At 41.2% G+C, this 16,852-nt stretch overlaps 1 protein-coding gene across 3 annotated transcripts in view; it reads right to left on the bottom strand.

Moving 5' to 3' along the window:
• NSF (N-ethylmaleimide sensitive factor, vesicle fusing ATPase) overlaps positions 1 to 16,852 on the bottom strand; it is a 165,357-nt gene that overhangs the window by 87,331 nt on the left and 61,174 nt on the right. For all 3 annotated transcript variants that reach the window (XM_054014424.1, XM_054014425.1, XM_054014426.1), the window contains exons 7-8: positions 15,280 to 15,355; positions 10,044 to 10,199 (exon numbers count right to left, since the gene is read on the bottom strand). In XM_054014424.1, the coding sequence (XP_053870399.1) occupies positions 10,044 to 10,199; positions 15,280 to 15,355 (232 nt within the window). The remainder of the gene's footprint in view (positions 1 to 10,043; positions 10,200 to 15,279; positions 15,356 to 16,852) is intronic.

The raw sequence follows: 16,852 nt of genomic DNA, 5'->3' as shown, positions 1-16,852 counted from the left end.
TTAGATGGCTCCACTGTGCTCAGAGCTGAGGAAGGCAAACAAAAGGCTCCTGGCAAGTCAGGGCATGTGTACACAAACAGATTTGAGAGTTTCTTGCAACACCTGTATTGAATGCTTACATTATTATGTAGAATACCTGCAAAAAGGGGCCTGGCGAGAGGAGACAAGCTTCTCAGACTGGCCAAGTTCTTTCTCTTCGGACCAATTCAGTTTCTGTAAGGTTGTCATTTTACGTGCTTTTTTTAGCGCTTTTAGGGACATCTGGAGTTTTGAGCCCAGTCCCACCTATCATCATCATACTTGCTACAAACCTGTCACATGCTTTTAGATCTGGGTTGATGATTTCTCTTCTGCAGCTATAAGGAAGGGAAACCTCTTGTTCCCCGTGAAATTTATACATAAGGGTCACCTCACCCTTTGTGACAGGGATAATGGCATTGGGGGGGTGGGGGAGAGGGGAAATACACCAAAAAGGAATTTTACTTGCCCATAGCTGAAGTTCTGAGAAAATACTACAAAGGCTATTCTCTATGGAAAACCAAGAGCCAAAACCTACCCAGGGACTCCAACAGGTTTGCAGGAGAGTTAGTTTGGGGTGGCGGGATATCAGACAGCTGCTCAGCAAGGGGTGCAGTTTCTCCCTCTCTCTAAGCAACCACAGACAGTTCACTTTTCCTACGACTCGTTTGACATTGGTTGAATGAGGGAAATAGGAAAGATCAGAGCCCCTGAGCTGCCACTTGGCAGCATTAGTTTAGTCATGTGGGATTTATAGGCATGTCTCCCTTGTAAAGGGCCAACCGCACAGAGAGCAGTTCAGAGGGAAAAAGTGAAGTCTGTAGGCACAGGGATGGTGCATGGAATGTTATTTATATTTCCATGGTACCTAGGTACCCCAGTCAAGGACCAGAGTCCCTTTATGCTAGGCTCTGTACAAACACACACCAAAGAGCTGCAATCTAAGTATACAACAAGAGACAATAGATAGCTACGGACAGACTGGGGAGCACAAGGAAACAATAAGACAATGCTGGTCAGCATGACAGGCCATGGTCTCAGCACACCAGCTGCATAGCCACTGTCAAGCTTTACATCACAGACTATTGCAGAGTGGAAGGGGTGGCAGGTTCCAATACACAATACTCCATCTCGAGACATCTAGAAAGCTATCTACTGAGCATTATGAGCCCAGGACCAGGAAGTACTTAGTCCTGCCATGAGTGCAGGGGACTGGACTAGTTGACCTCTTGAGGTCCCTTGCAGTTCTATGATTCTAAGTGTTGAAGTCCCAGTTCCAACACTAACTCCTTCTGTGGCCTTGGCAAGTCACTTGCCATTTCTGCCTCTGCTTTCACCATCTGACAATTGAGGACTTTACTAATCATCTGCACTTCACAGGGATGTTTGTGATGCTGAATCACACTATGTGAGTGTCAAGTATCAGAGGGGTAGCCGTGTTAGTCTGAATCTGTAAAAAGCAACAGAGGGCCCTGTAGCACCTTTAAGATTAACAGAAGTATTGGGAGCATAAGCTTTCGTGGGTAAGAACCTCACTTCTTCAGACTATGTGAGTGCTAAATTCTCTCCCTATTAAGTGAGAGCATCTCTTCTGGAAGCCAAAGCAATGAATTCCTTTCAAACAGAAATGCTACGTGCTGTTACAATCAGAAGATTTTCTTGCACAACTACAGCTACACCTGGCCAAAATTTAAAAACATTTAAAACAAACAGGCCCTGGTTAAAATAGACAGGTGATGACAGACTACAAATGTTATGTTTAAATCACAACTCAGTTCCACACACAAAGCAGGAGTTTTGATTAAGTTTTATCTCCATTTTGCAATTTATCCAGATCAGACCAGTGTGGCCAAATGTCAACACTATTAAGCAGATCTTATAAACTCAAATTATTCTCTGACCAAGCATTTCTAACTGGCTAGGCTTAGCATCAGGACTACCACTAAATCGAAGGTCATTCATGTAATGGATACTGGATTATCATGCAATTTAATTACCTATTCAGACTAACAATATGCATGCCATGGGGAACTGCAAAGCAGGAGAGGAAAACAGGGAAACTACACAGGTAACGAAGTTGGGGGAAACTGATGACGAAGATTCAAAAGGACAATGGCAGCGCCACCACTGTAATGGCACTGTGACAGAAATCATAAATTGAGACTCAAGCCAGAATGACACAGCCAAAATAAGACTAAGTTTAATAACCATGTATTTACCTCTTCTCAAAAGAGCAACACAAAATTGCCTTGTGGCGTAATTCCTCCTTGAATTAAAATCAAAGAATTCTGGTATGAGATTACCATTCCGGTGCACCTATATGAAAACTACATCTGCACACAATGTACCGGGTCTTGTATACAATGGGAGAAAGATGACGTATATATTAATCTTCAACCAGGTTAGTGTATGATTAGAGTTCCAAGACTTTACCTGCCATTACAGAAAAAATTTTCCATGAACACATGAAAATCTCCCCTTCCACTCCCACGTAAGCTTTCCATTATTCCTGCCTAGATCCACTGCCTCCAGTTGACCCCATATAAGATTTAAATGCTACTGACATGAAGTTAAACTGAAGGGATTTGCTTCTGCTGCTTCCTCAGAAAGTAGGAACATGCACAGGGCTAGATCTTAAGCAGCCAGCAGAGGTTTTAATTTAAATGGACCCTGCAGAACAGACTGTTTGACATAACAAATCACAGATTTCGCTGAACAGTTCTTATTAGGCCTCTGTTAATTTTCTCCCTCCCTTCACCATTATCCACTGCGTGGCCATGATTTTTTTTTTAAATGCAAGTATCTTGCATACAGAAGGCACGGACTAGATTTATGGCACTGACAGAACATTTATCAGTTTCCTTCTGATGGAATGTGATAAAACTGAAAATAAATCAGCCCGAAGTATGAGCTCCCAAAACACAACACACAGTGCCTTCGGCTACATGATCAAAACACATGGCCCCAAATGGGACTGTGATAGCAAATTCAGAGTTGATATGAAACAGCCTAATCTCAGGCTTTTAATAATCATTGCATCATCAAGCGATAGAGACTACCCTCATCTTTTAACAGCTTAATAATAAAAATGCAGCCAGAGAGCTAATTTAAGATTAAAGTAATATCACTGGATGGCTTCCAGATCACAGGGTCTTACATTTATCCGTACATTTCATACCTCAACTGGGTGTTAACACCATAGCCTTCCCCAGCCATTTTCTGCAATCTTAGAATGAAGCTAGATGCTTGTTTAGTCTAAACCGCAGTGTCTATAAATAGGACGCACACTTTTTAAATAGGTGAACACAAACGTATTACAAAACAAATACTGATATCAAGGAGCCACCAAGTGCTCAGGACGTCATCAATGTCCACACAATTCAGCCAAGGGTCCCTTTGGGGAAAAAGGAACGGTCCTTCCAATCATTACGGCTTCTGGCAGCGCAAGAACCCTCCTCAGTTCAAAAAAGTGGGTATATATTCCTTTTCCCCACCTAACTGGGGCCGAATTCAGGAGTCGCCCCCTAAAGGACACTAAAGAGCAGTTCCTCTCCTCTTCTTAGCAGCCCTTCTCTCCCCCTCTCTCCTGAAAGCCTTTATTTCCTTTTACAGCTTTCCACACTTAAGAGGCAAAGCTGTCTGTTCCACTCCCAGCATCTTAGCAAGGAATCACTACCAGCTCTTCCGTCCAGGTCTGATAGTGCAGACAATTTCAGTGCTACCTTCCTCTCTTCCACCTAGTGAAGTGGTTTAGCCCTTTCTTAGCTCACCCAGGGATGTGGCATCACACATCTAACAACACAGGACTTCTATTGAGGTGATCATATCATCAGCTTAGCTTTGCTTTGGTTAATGTTTACCTCCCAAGTAAATAAATCTTGGCTGTCACTTTAATACATGTTTTAAAGCCGCCTAACAAAGAGATGACTGAGGATTACAGAGGATAAGTTACTTGCCGTGGTCTCATGAAATCTGAAGTTTACAGCTAAGTGCAACACCAAGTAACCTGCAATCCAGCCAGTAGAATGTTTATGTAATTTTTTTAAGTTCTTTGGTGCAAGAAACATGTCTTATTTATGCTCCATAAAATGCAAAGCAAATTTACAGCATTATGATTGTTAATATTAAAGCTGGTAGCAGAGCCAAAACAGAGCCATGGATTCCTGACTTCCAATTCACTGCTCTAACCACTAGCCACACTCCCTTCAAAGAAGGAAGGTCTGGTAATCTCTCACAACAATGCTGCTCTGGTGACAGTTAAAATGGGGCTGTAGACAACACTGATTCAGTATCAATGATTCTAGGTTTCAGAGAAGTAGCTGTGTTAGTCGGTATCAGCAAAAACAATGAGGAATCCTTGTGGCAACTTAGAGACTAACAAATGTATTTGGGCATAAGCTTTCGTGGGCCAAAACCCACTTCATCAGATGCATGGAGTGGAAAACACAGTAGGAAGATACAACTCCCTTTTCATGTACTGTTATATATATCTACCTACTGTATTTTCCACTCCATGCATCTGATGAAGTGGGTTTTAGCCCACAAAAGCTTATGCCCAAAATGATTATAGGGAAGCTCTACTCTCAAAGATCATGGGAAAGCCCTCAGATGGCTGAATGGAGGCTCACAACTGAAAGACGAATAAAGTAGCACATTACAATATGAGAAGTTACATCAGTCATTTACATAACCGCTAATGTTTTCCCAACAATACACACAAAAGACTAAGTCATCTTTACTGCTACATGACTCTAGTTACCAGTGAAGGTTATGAGGTAGTTTCAGGTCTTCAATTATAGCTTGAATCTCACTACAGAAGATACTAAGTGATCACCCGCACACACACAGGGAGTGCTGGGTATCCGTTGTGTGCAAAACCTATTCTGATGGTTCCAGGTATCTTAGATTTAAAAGTCAACCTTTCAGATCAACCCAGGCTATCTTCAAAACCAACTTTCCACAGCACTTCATATCAATAGGAAAGCATTTTACTGTGGAGTGGGGTAGGAAATGGAGAAGAGGAGACCTAAGTTGCACTTCTATCTATCCAATTGTGCACATTCTATGGTTTTTCACTCCAATTTCATTTTCAGCATCCCCTTCTAGAGCCGATATAAGGACCAAGCACTTGTTTCTCAGTTTGTTTTCCTCCTAGTGTTTTTCTCTGATCTCATTATCAGCTTTGCTGTTGTCAAAGTGTGTATCTAAGCTACTGTCGAAGGCCCTTCATCTCTGGCCACTACTTTGTCTGAACTAGAATGTTTAAGTTTTTGCCACAAACTCTAATGATTCCAGAGAGTTCCCGATAACCCTATGGATTCTCTTACTCCTTCCAGTGATTCCATTCTTCTTAAGATGGCCATGAGTCCTTTCAGTAACCTTGGTCTTGGTTTCACAAACACTGGCTTAAACTGCCCTCAGAAAGCTCACAGTGTCTTCAATGGAAACTACTTGTGCACATACACAGACCTATTTTTAATTAAAATAATCAGTGGGCAAAACTAAGATGTGAACATGCGCAGATAGTGCAGGAAAGGAGATCCATCAAGGGCGGTAAATAAGATAGGAGTTTGGACACCGAGTGCCTTTCTCCAAATCCATACCACACTGTGGCAGAGTAACCACACATGAGAGCAATCAGGTCCGGGTCTGATGGGCTCTTGCTGGGCTTTCGCTTACCTGTAGGCTGTTTGGCTCTGCTTGCAGCAATGAAAGGCTCCCTGGGGAAGCTCAGAGAACCAGCAGGAGGCTGAACTAGACAAGCATTTCCTGGAACCACTGCTCCTGTTGGGCTCTTGCCTGGAGATTCATTCACAGATCCAAGGCCAGAAGGAACCATTACAATCATCTAACTCCTGCATAAGACAGGCTGTAGATCTGTCATGAATTAATTCCTGTTGAATTACAGCATTTTTCGAGACATTCTTCTTTTTTCCTAGCATAGTGACTTATTTATGGTAGAATAATTTTAAAGAGTTTGGCAGGCATTCTGTTTCTGGGTTATTTGTAAATTGCAGCAAATAAACACTTCAGCACAGAATTGTTGTAGCCTTTGGATGGCTAATTTACCCTGCTCTACACATCTCTGAAAATACAATGAATGTTACATAAAAATCTAATATGAACACACATAGCATTTCACACAATGGCACCCTGGTTCATCACTGAAGCTCCCAGGCGGTACCACAATACAAATAATGAAGCTACAGGCTAATGTAGAACCGTGCCTATCTGAAATTGTCCTACCGCCCAATATATTCTGAATTCGATTACTTCCTCCACTGTGCACGTGCACTGAAAAGTCCACCATTTACCCCAATAAATTCCATATCCCTTGGTCTATCCAGATAAGTATTGCATTTTGTTTTGGGAAGTGATCACATGAGGTCGTTTAACTCATACTGTCAGGTAGTAACCAAAGGACTATTTTAGCTGGTGTTCTTAATTCCAATCGAACCTATGGCCAATGTTTGTCTGTTAAGATTTCAGCTCACATACACCAGACAGTTCTGAGGTCAGTGCAGTGCCTGTGTGCTCTGCAGATATGACTAACTAATATTGACTTATATGCTTCACTTCCAGAACATTCTTTGCATATTATGGGAACCACACACAGTTACAAGAAATTTATATTTTATTTTATGCTGCAAAGGGTCTAGATCGCATCTATATAGTTACAGGGCTGCAACTGGCATATTTATTGCATTTTGCATATAAGGCATAATCTGTGAGCACTTAGCAGAAAAAGGAAAGGGTAAGTTTTGCTGCTCCAGACAGTGAGCAATTGTTTTCTTTTTTTTCCCCTAATAAATTATATGCAGACCTGAACAGATGTCACACTGGCATTTGAGATCTGAAATACAGTTGAAGAGCAAGTTATGACTAATGCAGAAAAAAAATGTCAGAAAGCATTTTTTCAAATTTCAGATAAGCTCTTTAGCCCTAGGGTTCATCATAGAGAGAAGGGGAGTTCCGCAGGGTGTCTTAACATCCACTTACCTGTGAAATGCCTCTTTGAATAGTCTGGATAAACTTGTGTTGGTAACTATATTTATTTATTTAAGGCCTGGCAATCCCTTTAACTCACTGCCTCCCAAAATACTATTGCTCTTTCAGAACCCTATCGTTTTATTAATTTAAGTTCACTTAATATAAGAAGAAAAGGAAAGGTCTGAACACTACACATTATGTATACAGGCACCGCGGTCTCTGCATATAGCAGCCAGTTTTCTGACCTCTTCCAATACGCTGATGCCCATGAAAGGGTTACATTGGTAAAGCTAGCTGCTCCATGTAGTTGCTAAGTAACAGTGTCTTGCTCTCAGGGTACTCTCAACCAATGAGAATATTCTGGTAATATAATCCTATCTTGGTGTTCCACTGGTTAGTGTGTGGTCATTCAATATCCAGCTGGGGGAGGTATGTGGGTGGAGTTGTACTGGAACCAAGATTAAACTTTCCAGTTTACTTCTGCGGTTTCTGCTAACTCAGCTGAATTCATCATTCAAATGCGATGGGTTAAGGGACTTTGCATCTCTGGTGTGAAGACGATGCATTCTAGTCATTTCAAAAAGTAAAAGTTTAAGGTGATTAGTGCCAGAGTCCATCATTTTTCTCTGTTCCATTAAAAGCCTAACCTTTATTCAGTGAACAGCTGCACACGTGCATGTCTGTATCACAGTGGGAGCAAAGAGGTGAGTTATACATGCTTTCCATTCTCTAGAAGACTGATCATATTTACATAAATGGAAGAGCTAAATATTAGTAGTACCAACCGCTTCTGGCATCTCAATAACCATCCCTGGACATGGATTTTGAGCAATGGACATGCCACGAAAGAAACTGACTACATCATCATCAGAAATCGCTCCATAGTGAAATCTCACTAAGTTTTCAGGTGTACAGAAGAACCAGTAAACTCAGATCACAGACTAGTTGTCACTCAGTTCCAACTGCATCTCCCAACTCCTCACAAGCCAGACAGTACAGTGTCCAGCAACTTTCCATGGGCTCTGCTGAAGCTGTGAAATACACACAGGCTATCTAAGATAACATACGTAACCTTAGTATCCTCTTGGATGAGGTGGCGATCACCTGGAGTGGTCTACGTAATGCCATATCACACACCACCACTTGAAACAATCAGCTTCAGACAGTGACACAAGAAACCTTGACTTTCTGAAGAGACCTCTGAATATTAAGGAAAAAAGGCAGAAGCACAGAAGCAGGGAGACGTCCAATAACATAAAGGTTAACCGGCATTTTCTGGGCCATGGCAAAACGTGACCATGAGATCTACATCAACACTCTGGTCAACAAAGCAGAGGACAGCCTAAAACACAGCAATCTGCATCTCGCCTATAGAGCTATCACACTCCTGGCTGGCAGCCATAAACAGTGTTCCAACATCCCCATGAAACCACACGGCTCTCCTTGCTCATCAACAGATGAAGTCCTGGACAGATGGAAAACAAATTTTGAAAGCATGCTGAATCACACCCCTGCTGATGACTGTCCAGGGCTACATGACCCACGGATGAATGCTGATCTTCTCTCACTCAAAGTACGGAAGGCCATCCAAAATTTACAGAATGGACATGCTGCTGGACGTGATGGTATTCCATTCCCGCTGCTCAAAGATGCCTTGTAACCAGGGAGCACTGGTCTCCATCAACTGGTTTTAAAAATGTGAGCATCAGGCAGAATGGAAAGACATCATCAGTCTGCCTGTCCAAGGATCTCACACCAAGTGCGGCAGCTACAGGCTGATCTCATTGACATCAGTCCCTGGAAAGGTCTTTGCTCATGATGTGCTTGGTAGGATGAAGCCACTCCTTAGGAGACATTGTCATCCACAACAATCAGGTTTTGCAGCTGGACGCTTGACAATGGGTACTCCAGTTTCTGGCTAAGCTGCACAAGAATTTAATGGCTTGCTTCACCTGGCCTATATTGACATCAAAGTGCCTTCTGATCTGGTTGACAGGTCAGCATTTTGGCTCATACTGAAAGGAACTGGCGTCCCAAATGTTTTGCTAAACCTCTTACATGATCTTCACACCAGTACCTGTGTGAGAATGAGTACTGGTTAATGGCTTTCACTGCGTTTCCACACAGGGATGTTCCAATTTGACATCACATAAGTTTGATGTGAAAGCTGAGTGGTCATGTCAGGTTTTCTATGACAGCAATTCAAGACAGATCATGCTTCTCACTGTGAAATTGAGATTTATACAAAAATCAAATCTATCAGTGTTGGAAATAAAAAAAAAACGTACATGCAGCAACAGATGAACAGGACGCTTCTTTAGGCAGCAAAGAGATTTCTGTGTTTAAAATCCCATTGCTTTTAAGGAAAAATTCGTGAAATGTAAGTATACAAAGACTGCATAGCTGACAAACAGGTATCAAAAACAGGCAGCTGCAGATCCAGGGTTTAAACACAGTCTGGCAACATAACAAAGGGAACCAAAGTTAGTCATGGCATCACCAGCAACTACGGTTTGAAGAAATGGGCATTCTTCAGCACCAGGACTTGTTGAGCTCATCTAGGGGCCAGAGAATGTCGTTTTTGCAGTGAGACCACTAACAGATTGGTAACAGGATATCATACAGAAGTCAAGGTTGATAAAAAGAACAAATGACCCTATCTGATTTGAGCAGAAGACCCACTGCTCATAATCCAAGAAAACAGCATATGATTCCATCAATATTAATCAGTTACATTCCACATTGAGAATAAAGGAGATTTCATAGATCCCAACAGAAAAAAACACATAGGACAAGATAGCCTTCAGTGTTAGATATCAACTGTTTTTAAGTGTGCACAGTCCAATCAAAAAATATAGTACCAAGATTTGGGGACAGTGGGAAGAGAGGGCACTTTCCTTCTCCCCAGAGTCCCCAGGCTTAAATAATTTCAGAGTCCCAGCATTATCACATAATTAGTTCTTATCTGATCTGTTGAATCAGAAATAGAACCGAATGCCTGTACCCCAGATGTATTTCTGCTGTGCTGTACTCACCCATCTGCTCCACAAGCTCTGGTGGAAAAACTCGAGAGGCAAATGCTCGGCGGAAGATGTCAGAAAATTCTCTGTCAAGACCTCCTATCCCCATCTTCTCAAAGTTCCAATCAGGGTTGATGATTGACTGGCGGTTCTCCTTGGTCTTAGATTTACCTGTAGAAAAGACATCGCCAGTTCAGGAATTAAGCACAGCCGAATTATAGCCACAGACTGATACACTGGAGAAAATGCAGGTTTTGTAGTCCATGTGCAATAGTTTTATAAAAACCACCATGAGGACAAACTACACAGCACTTCCTACTCCCATTATGGGGGCTGAGGCGACTGTGCATTAAATAGTTGCCTTCATTTTAGAGGACTGCTTATATTAAGCTCTAAAAGCTATAATAAAAATAGTAGTACAGCTGAGCTGCCGGCTGTCGGAACAACGTAATTTCATTTTAAGTTCATTCCATTCAGTTTTGTATTGGGCATTGCAGCCATTGTATGGAACAACACACTCTTCTGAGACCTTTGCTTTCCAAACGTGTTTCTTGGCAATTTCACAATCAGAGAACATCTAGAGGGAGCAACCCTAAGAATTCATAGAGCGATCCTGCAAGGTACCGAGCACCCTCAAGTCACATGGATTTCCATGTGCATCGAGGGTTCTCATCACTTCCTTATAGACTTCCAGCACTTCATAGGATTGGGCCCTTTGCAGCATTCTGGGTGTTTTTATTTTACCTATTTTGAAGGTAGCGATAGGTCAGAGAGGCAACTGAAATCACTGAGAGAGCCAAGTGCAGAGACAATGAAAACACTGGAATACACCCTTTAAAATTAGGCTGACAAGACGGTAGCAAATATAGTCTAGGAAATCATCCTGCAGTAGATGAGAGTCTTATTAGCACCATCATTAACTTCTATGATCTACAAGCACACTGAGAATCAATACTACAATTCCTCGGATACCAAAAATGTCTAATACGGTATGTCTAATAACCACAATACCCGGAAGCAAAAGATTAATGGTGAAAATCTGATCTCTTGGTTACTGTTTCCATGGGCTGACTGTATATTTATTTTCTTATTACTTGTCCCTACCAGCAAGATTGCAGACTCACTCAGACAAACTGCTTGCTCCTTTAGTTATCCTTAGACTATACTACCCCCTTCTGGCCACATGTGGTGTTCATTATATAGCAATAAGAAACTAACTCCCTCAAAGATAAAGAGCCTGGATAGAGACTTGCGTTGTGGTTTCAAAATGAATACATATGAAGTTCCCTAACACACCTTTGCTGAGGAATGGCAACATAACTGGAATTAATAAACAAATGAAGTAAAAACAACAGCACTTTAAAAAAAGACAGAGCAAAGGCAGATTCAGCTTCAAAAACTAGTGCTCAGTTGCCACTTGCCCGAAAAGTACAATCACTTGGGTTAGTTTTACTTAGGTCTGGTCTATACTACCCGCCTGAATCGGCGGGTAGAAATCGACCTCTCGGGGATCGATTTATCGCGTCCCATCGGGACGCGACAATCGATCCCTGAATCGGCGCTCTAACTCCACCAGCAGAGGTGGTAGTAAGCGCCGCCGACAAAAAGCGGCAGAAGTCGATTTTGCCGCCGTCCTCACAACGGGGTAAGTCGGCTGCAATACGTCGAATTCAGCTACGCTATTCACGTAGCTGAATTTGCGTATCTTAAATCGACTCCCCGCTGTAGTGTAGATGTACCCTTAGCAGTAATAACTATTAACAACACTCTGAACAGTGCGGATCAGTGGCTCTCAAAGCACATTAAACTATGTACCAATTAAGGTGCTAATAATGAGGTGTCAATTTGACGGATAAGCAAATTGAGGCACAAAAAGATTAAGTGATTTGTTCACAGGCAAGGCTACGTTTTAGTCACGGGCAGTAAACAAAAATTCACGGCCTGTGACCTGTCTATGACTTTTACTATATACCCCTGACTAAAACTTGGGGTGGGAGGAGCTGCACCACGGGTGCTGGGGGAGGCGGGCAACAGCGCATGGCCCGGGACTCCCACTGGTGCTGGGGGGAGGAGGGGCGGCAGGCAGTGGCACATAGCTTGCAACCCCCGTTGGTGCTGCGGGGTGTGGAGGTGGGAGAGAGACGTGGTGACCTGAGACTGCCCCAGCAGCAGCCAGTGCAACTGGTGCACAGGCTGCCTGAGCTGCCCCTGAGCCAGTCGAACCGGCCACTGCAGAAGTCAGAGGTCACAGAAAGTCACGGAATCCGTGACTTCTGTGACATATTTGCAGCTTTATTCATGGGCACTTGTAGGGACAGGGCCAAGAATCCCAATTCCTAGTCCTCTGCTAGACCACACTCCACACAGAAATGTGCTATGATAGAGATTGGAGGTCACTGATCAACTGTGATCCTAAACATTAGGCTAGCAAAATATCACTGCTTGCCATACTGCAGTAAGTTGAATAGTTTTTACATTTCCCCTTTAAGCTGTTCCTACGGAACTGTATTATGAATTAAGTGGATTTTATGTAATTCCTCCTACATTGCATAAGTAATGACTGCCTGCTCAACTTTAACTCAGCCACCGTAAATGTATTCTTTATGATATAGTCTTTAATTACATGGTCACATACTTCCCCCCCCCCCCACCCCAATGGGACCCCTGTGTTATTCAGTGCTCAGAGAATTATTCAAACTTCTATAGTGTATGAGGTGGCTACGTGTAACACATCTGCTTCATTTGTTGCAGAAGTTGGAATGTGTGTAGTGAATGAAGCAGGAGACTGCAAGAGAAAAGGACAGTCTCATGGTTAAGGAAGTTGAATGTCACCCCAGAAAACTAGTTTCTATCTCCTACCTCTGCTCGAGTACCTACATGATGGAGAACAAGTCACAAAGTAAACTTTCCATAAGTGGCCACTAATTGTGTGTGACTCGTTTTCTAGGTGCCCTCCAATTCGAGACACCTAGGGCCTGGCTTGCAGATGTGCAGAGCAGTCTGAGTTCCAATTTAAGCCAGAGACACCTGTGCTTTGAAAATATAATGTACTATAAAAATTCTAAAAGTTCTGAAAAACCAGGCTCTTAAGTGTCAAACTGGGCACCCAAAATTAATGGGCACTTCAAAAGTTTGGCTTTAACTTCTGTGCATCAAATCCCCATCTGTAAAATGAGGATATCACCACTGCCTAATTCCACAGGAGTGCCGTGAAAATAAATTTATTACCCTTTACGCAGCTCAGTAATTAAGGCCTGAGGCCACACACTGATGAGGATAAAAGGAAATTTTGAATAGCTACACATTCAGTGAATGCTGTCTATCCTGTGCACTAAGTACCCTGTAGAGAGAGAAAAGAAAAAGCATGTGATATGGAATTAAGGATTACCAGAATGCATACACACAAGGGGGCCAAATTAAGGGCCTGTGCAGCCTTAATTCTTGCTTTCCTAACTTGAGTGTTTGACTTGCAACATGAATGTTCTTTTAAACACAGATTTTTTTTCCTTTTGTAATTTAATATACATTCCAGTATCTCCTCTTTCATTTTCAGAGACACTTCTATTGGTTTGAATTTTTAGTCCCAGCTAGTTAACATATCAGCTGATACATTAGATAGAAATTCATTTATTTATTGACTGTTGGAAGCATAAGGCACCCTCACCATAGTATTGAGGCACCAACAGTCTGTTGGCCAATGTAGCAAACACTGATTAAAGTGTGAATTCACATTTTCAAAAATATTAACTCCTATTAATTCAAATTTTGAATATTAATTACAAAATATTGGAATTCATAGGTATGTTTTCTTCACTCACTAAGGTAAAATTAGATGCTTCAGAACTTGAGCCAAACTAAACGCACCTCCTTCATCCACATGACGCAAAAATAAATTGAATTCAGATGTTCTATTTATATGTTGCTAGTTCTTTACTTTCTTCCCATTTAGTAATTTAAGATTGTAAAAATGGATATTTTGAACTTGTTTAGTTTCCTAATTGCTAGCAGAATTTCAGATTTTACATAGATTTTTTTTCTGCCAATAAATTTCATGCTTAAAATGCTCAACTATGCTTTAAAAGACAAGTCCTGAGCCTCATTAACATCTTTATTGTGCAAACAACAAACTCAGTACAAAATTGACAGACAAATACCCTGCACTATATTTGCAACTAACACCACCACTTTCACAAGTCAAGAAAACTGAAATGCTTCAACCATACTCCTCTTAGGGTTTGCAATTTGAAGACAACGGGACTTTTGCTCCAAACTCAATAGGACTTGTGCTCCACAGGCACTACAGGATGGGATTTTCAAAAGCCATTAGGAACCTAACTTTCGGCTTTTGGTTTTGAAAATTTTGGCCTGTGTGTATAAACACAATAACTCTGTTAATGAATTCAGAGTCCAAATAATTTTTCACTGTTAACGCTAAAGCAATTTTGCTTTGAAGTGACATTTTATATCACTAAGAGACATGTTAATAAAATACAATTTTAGTGCCTTTTGCTGAAAACACTCATGCACATGCTTAACTTCTAGCACATCAGTATACCAGTTGAGGTCAGTGGGACTATTCACATGAGTAAAGTTACATACCTGCTTAAGTATTTGCAGATTCAGGGGCCTTAATTTCCATATTTTGGTTTTTATCTATAGCAGTTTTGTAAAGTTCATATAAGTCACCATATCAGTCATGGCATGTAAAATAATAGCTTTTACAATTAAATTCATTATAAATTTTAATCTGAACTTTCAATAGCAACGTTTTTTCAGATTAGCTTTTATAAACTCTCCACCAGATTTAAATCAATGATTTTTTTTTTAAATTAAAGTGATTTTAAGTCACTTTCATTAAAATTGCTCCCCTCTGGTTGTGAATAGAGAAAAGTCAATTCAAGATTATCTAAAGTTAAAATAAATAAAAAAAAAATACTAGTTAGGCTTCTTAGCTTCAGTGTTTCCATATCAGGGTCTCATTTTCAGAGTTGAATGCCAGCACCTGCTGTTGTCACAGCTGAAAATTAGGCCTACAAGCAGGGAAGTTAAATCATCTATTATCATTTAGAGTCTCAAAGACCCTTGGCTTTCTTCTACTGTAGGTATTACAACTACCATGATATAAAGACTTGTATGACTACCCTGGAAAGTAATAGTAGCTTTCAGTACTACACTAGATCAGTTGTTATTCTGTTCCCTTTACATTCCTGGGATCAGTTCAGAATGGCTTCTTGGATTTGGAAGAACTCACCAATCAGATTGAGAGAGGAGTTCTCAGCCTTTTCAAATGCAACTTGACTATTCCCAACAACCAGACCCACATCAATCTGTGTGGAAGGAAACAAAAATAATTAAACCTTAATATCAGACTCAACTTCAAATTATTCTTCTCTGGATGCCCCCTAGCAAGTCTCCAAACAGAGGCAAGAGATAGCAGCAAACAAGCTCCATTGCAAAAGGGATTTGTTTGGAAGTAAATATTAATTAAGTCATGTTAGAGGCATCTCTCATTCTTCCTTAACACTATTCTTAGTGACACCTTGTAGCAGTATCTTTTACACTCATATCATGCAAGCAGAATAAAGTCTATACCAGTAACATATAAACTTGGTGCTTTAATAGGGCCATTTACACAAAACTGAAAACAATTATGAGCCAAATCAGCTGGAAGGAAGAATTTAATCAGAAAAATGTGAACGATAATTTGAGTCATTTAAGAACACCTTAATAGATGCCCAAAAAACCACCATCCCACAATAAAGAAAGAAGGCTGTACTAGTTAAAAAAACAACAACCTGGTTTAGTGGGGAAGTGAAGGTAGCTATAATTTTTTTTAAAATTATATGTAACAAACGGATAGTAATGAATATAAAGCTGAAGTTAAGAATTGTAGAAAATTGATTAGGGAAGCAAAGGGACACAAGGAAAAATCTATATCCAGCAGAGTTAAGGATATATCCAGCAGAGTTAAGGACTATAAGGAGATTTTTAAATACTTTAGGAATAAAAACAATCCTAACAATGGTATAGGTCCATGATTAGATGAGAATGGTAGAATTATCAACAATGCAGAAAAGGCAGAGGTAATCAATAAATATTTATATAAATATAATATATTTCACTACCCCTTCTAGCAGAAGTAAAGGTGACTAGGAAGGCAACCTTCATAGAGGGGCAGGACATGGTACAAGAGGCAAAGAGTTCAGAGGGAAGTCTGGTAAATGTGGCAAGTACAAGCTTGAGGTCCCATTTGGTGCTGGTTTCATAACTGATGGAAAGGTTCTAACGAGACCTCTCAGGAATGTGACTGTTGTAGGATGAGAAAAAAAATAGTATAGTCTTCAAATAGAGGATGAAAAGCGCTGATTGCTGCTAGGTAAACCCACAGAGAGCTAAAAAAAAGCCCAACATCTTGAGATGAAGGACATGGTCAAGAATAGCAGGAAGACCCACAGCCGCAGAAGGAAAAGGGTTCTGTTGCATGCAGATGGAGACGCATCTCCATTCAGCTGTATAGCATCTTCTGATGGATCTCTTCTGCTCTGGCTGAGAGTGGACTGGATGTTCTCCGAACACGAATTTAAGTCTGACACCCATCCAAACACCAGGCGGGAGGTGGAGGGGGTCTGGACTGGGGGTGTCTGGTTGTTCTGTTCTCCTCAGGTCAACAGATCTGGTAAGGATCAGATGCTGATGAAAGGACAGGTTGACATTCACAGAATGTCTGGAAACCAAAAATGTCTGGGCCAGTTGCGCACAATGAGAATGACTCAAGCTTTGCTGTGACTCATCTCAGTAAAAGTGGTAGCACTGGAATGGGAGGA

Source organism: Malaclemys terrapin, chromosome 25 (assembly GCF_027887155.1).
Source record: "Malaclemys terrapin pileata isolate rMalTer1 chromosome 25, rMalTer1.hap1, whole genome shotgun sequence".
Lineage (NCBI taxonomy): Eukaryota > Metazoa > Chordata > Testudines > Emydidae > Malaclemys > Malaclemys terrapin.
Note: the sequence above shows the minus strand (reverse complement) of the source record. Positions and strands in the feature narration are given on the sequence as shown.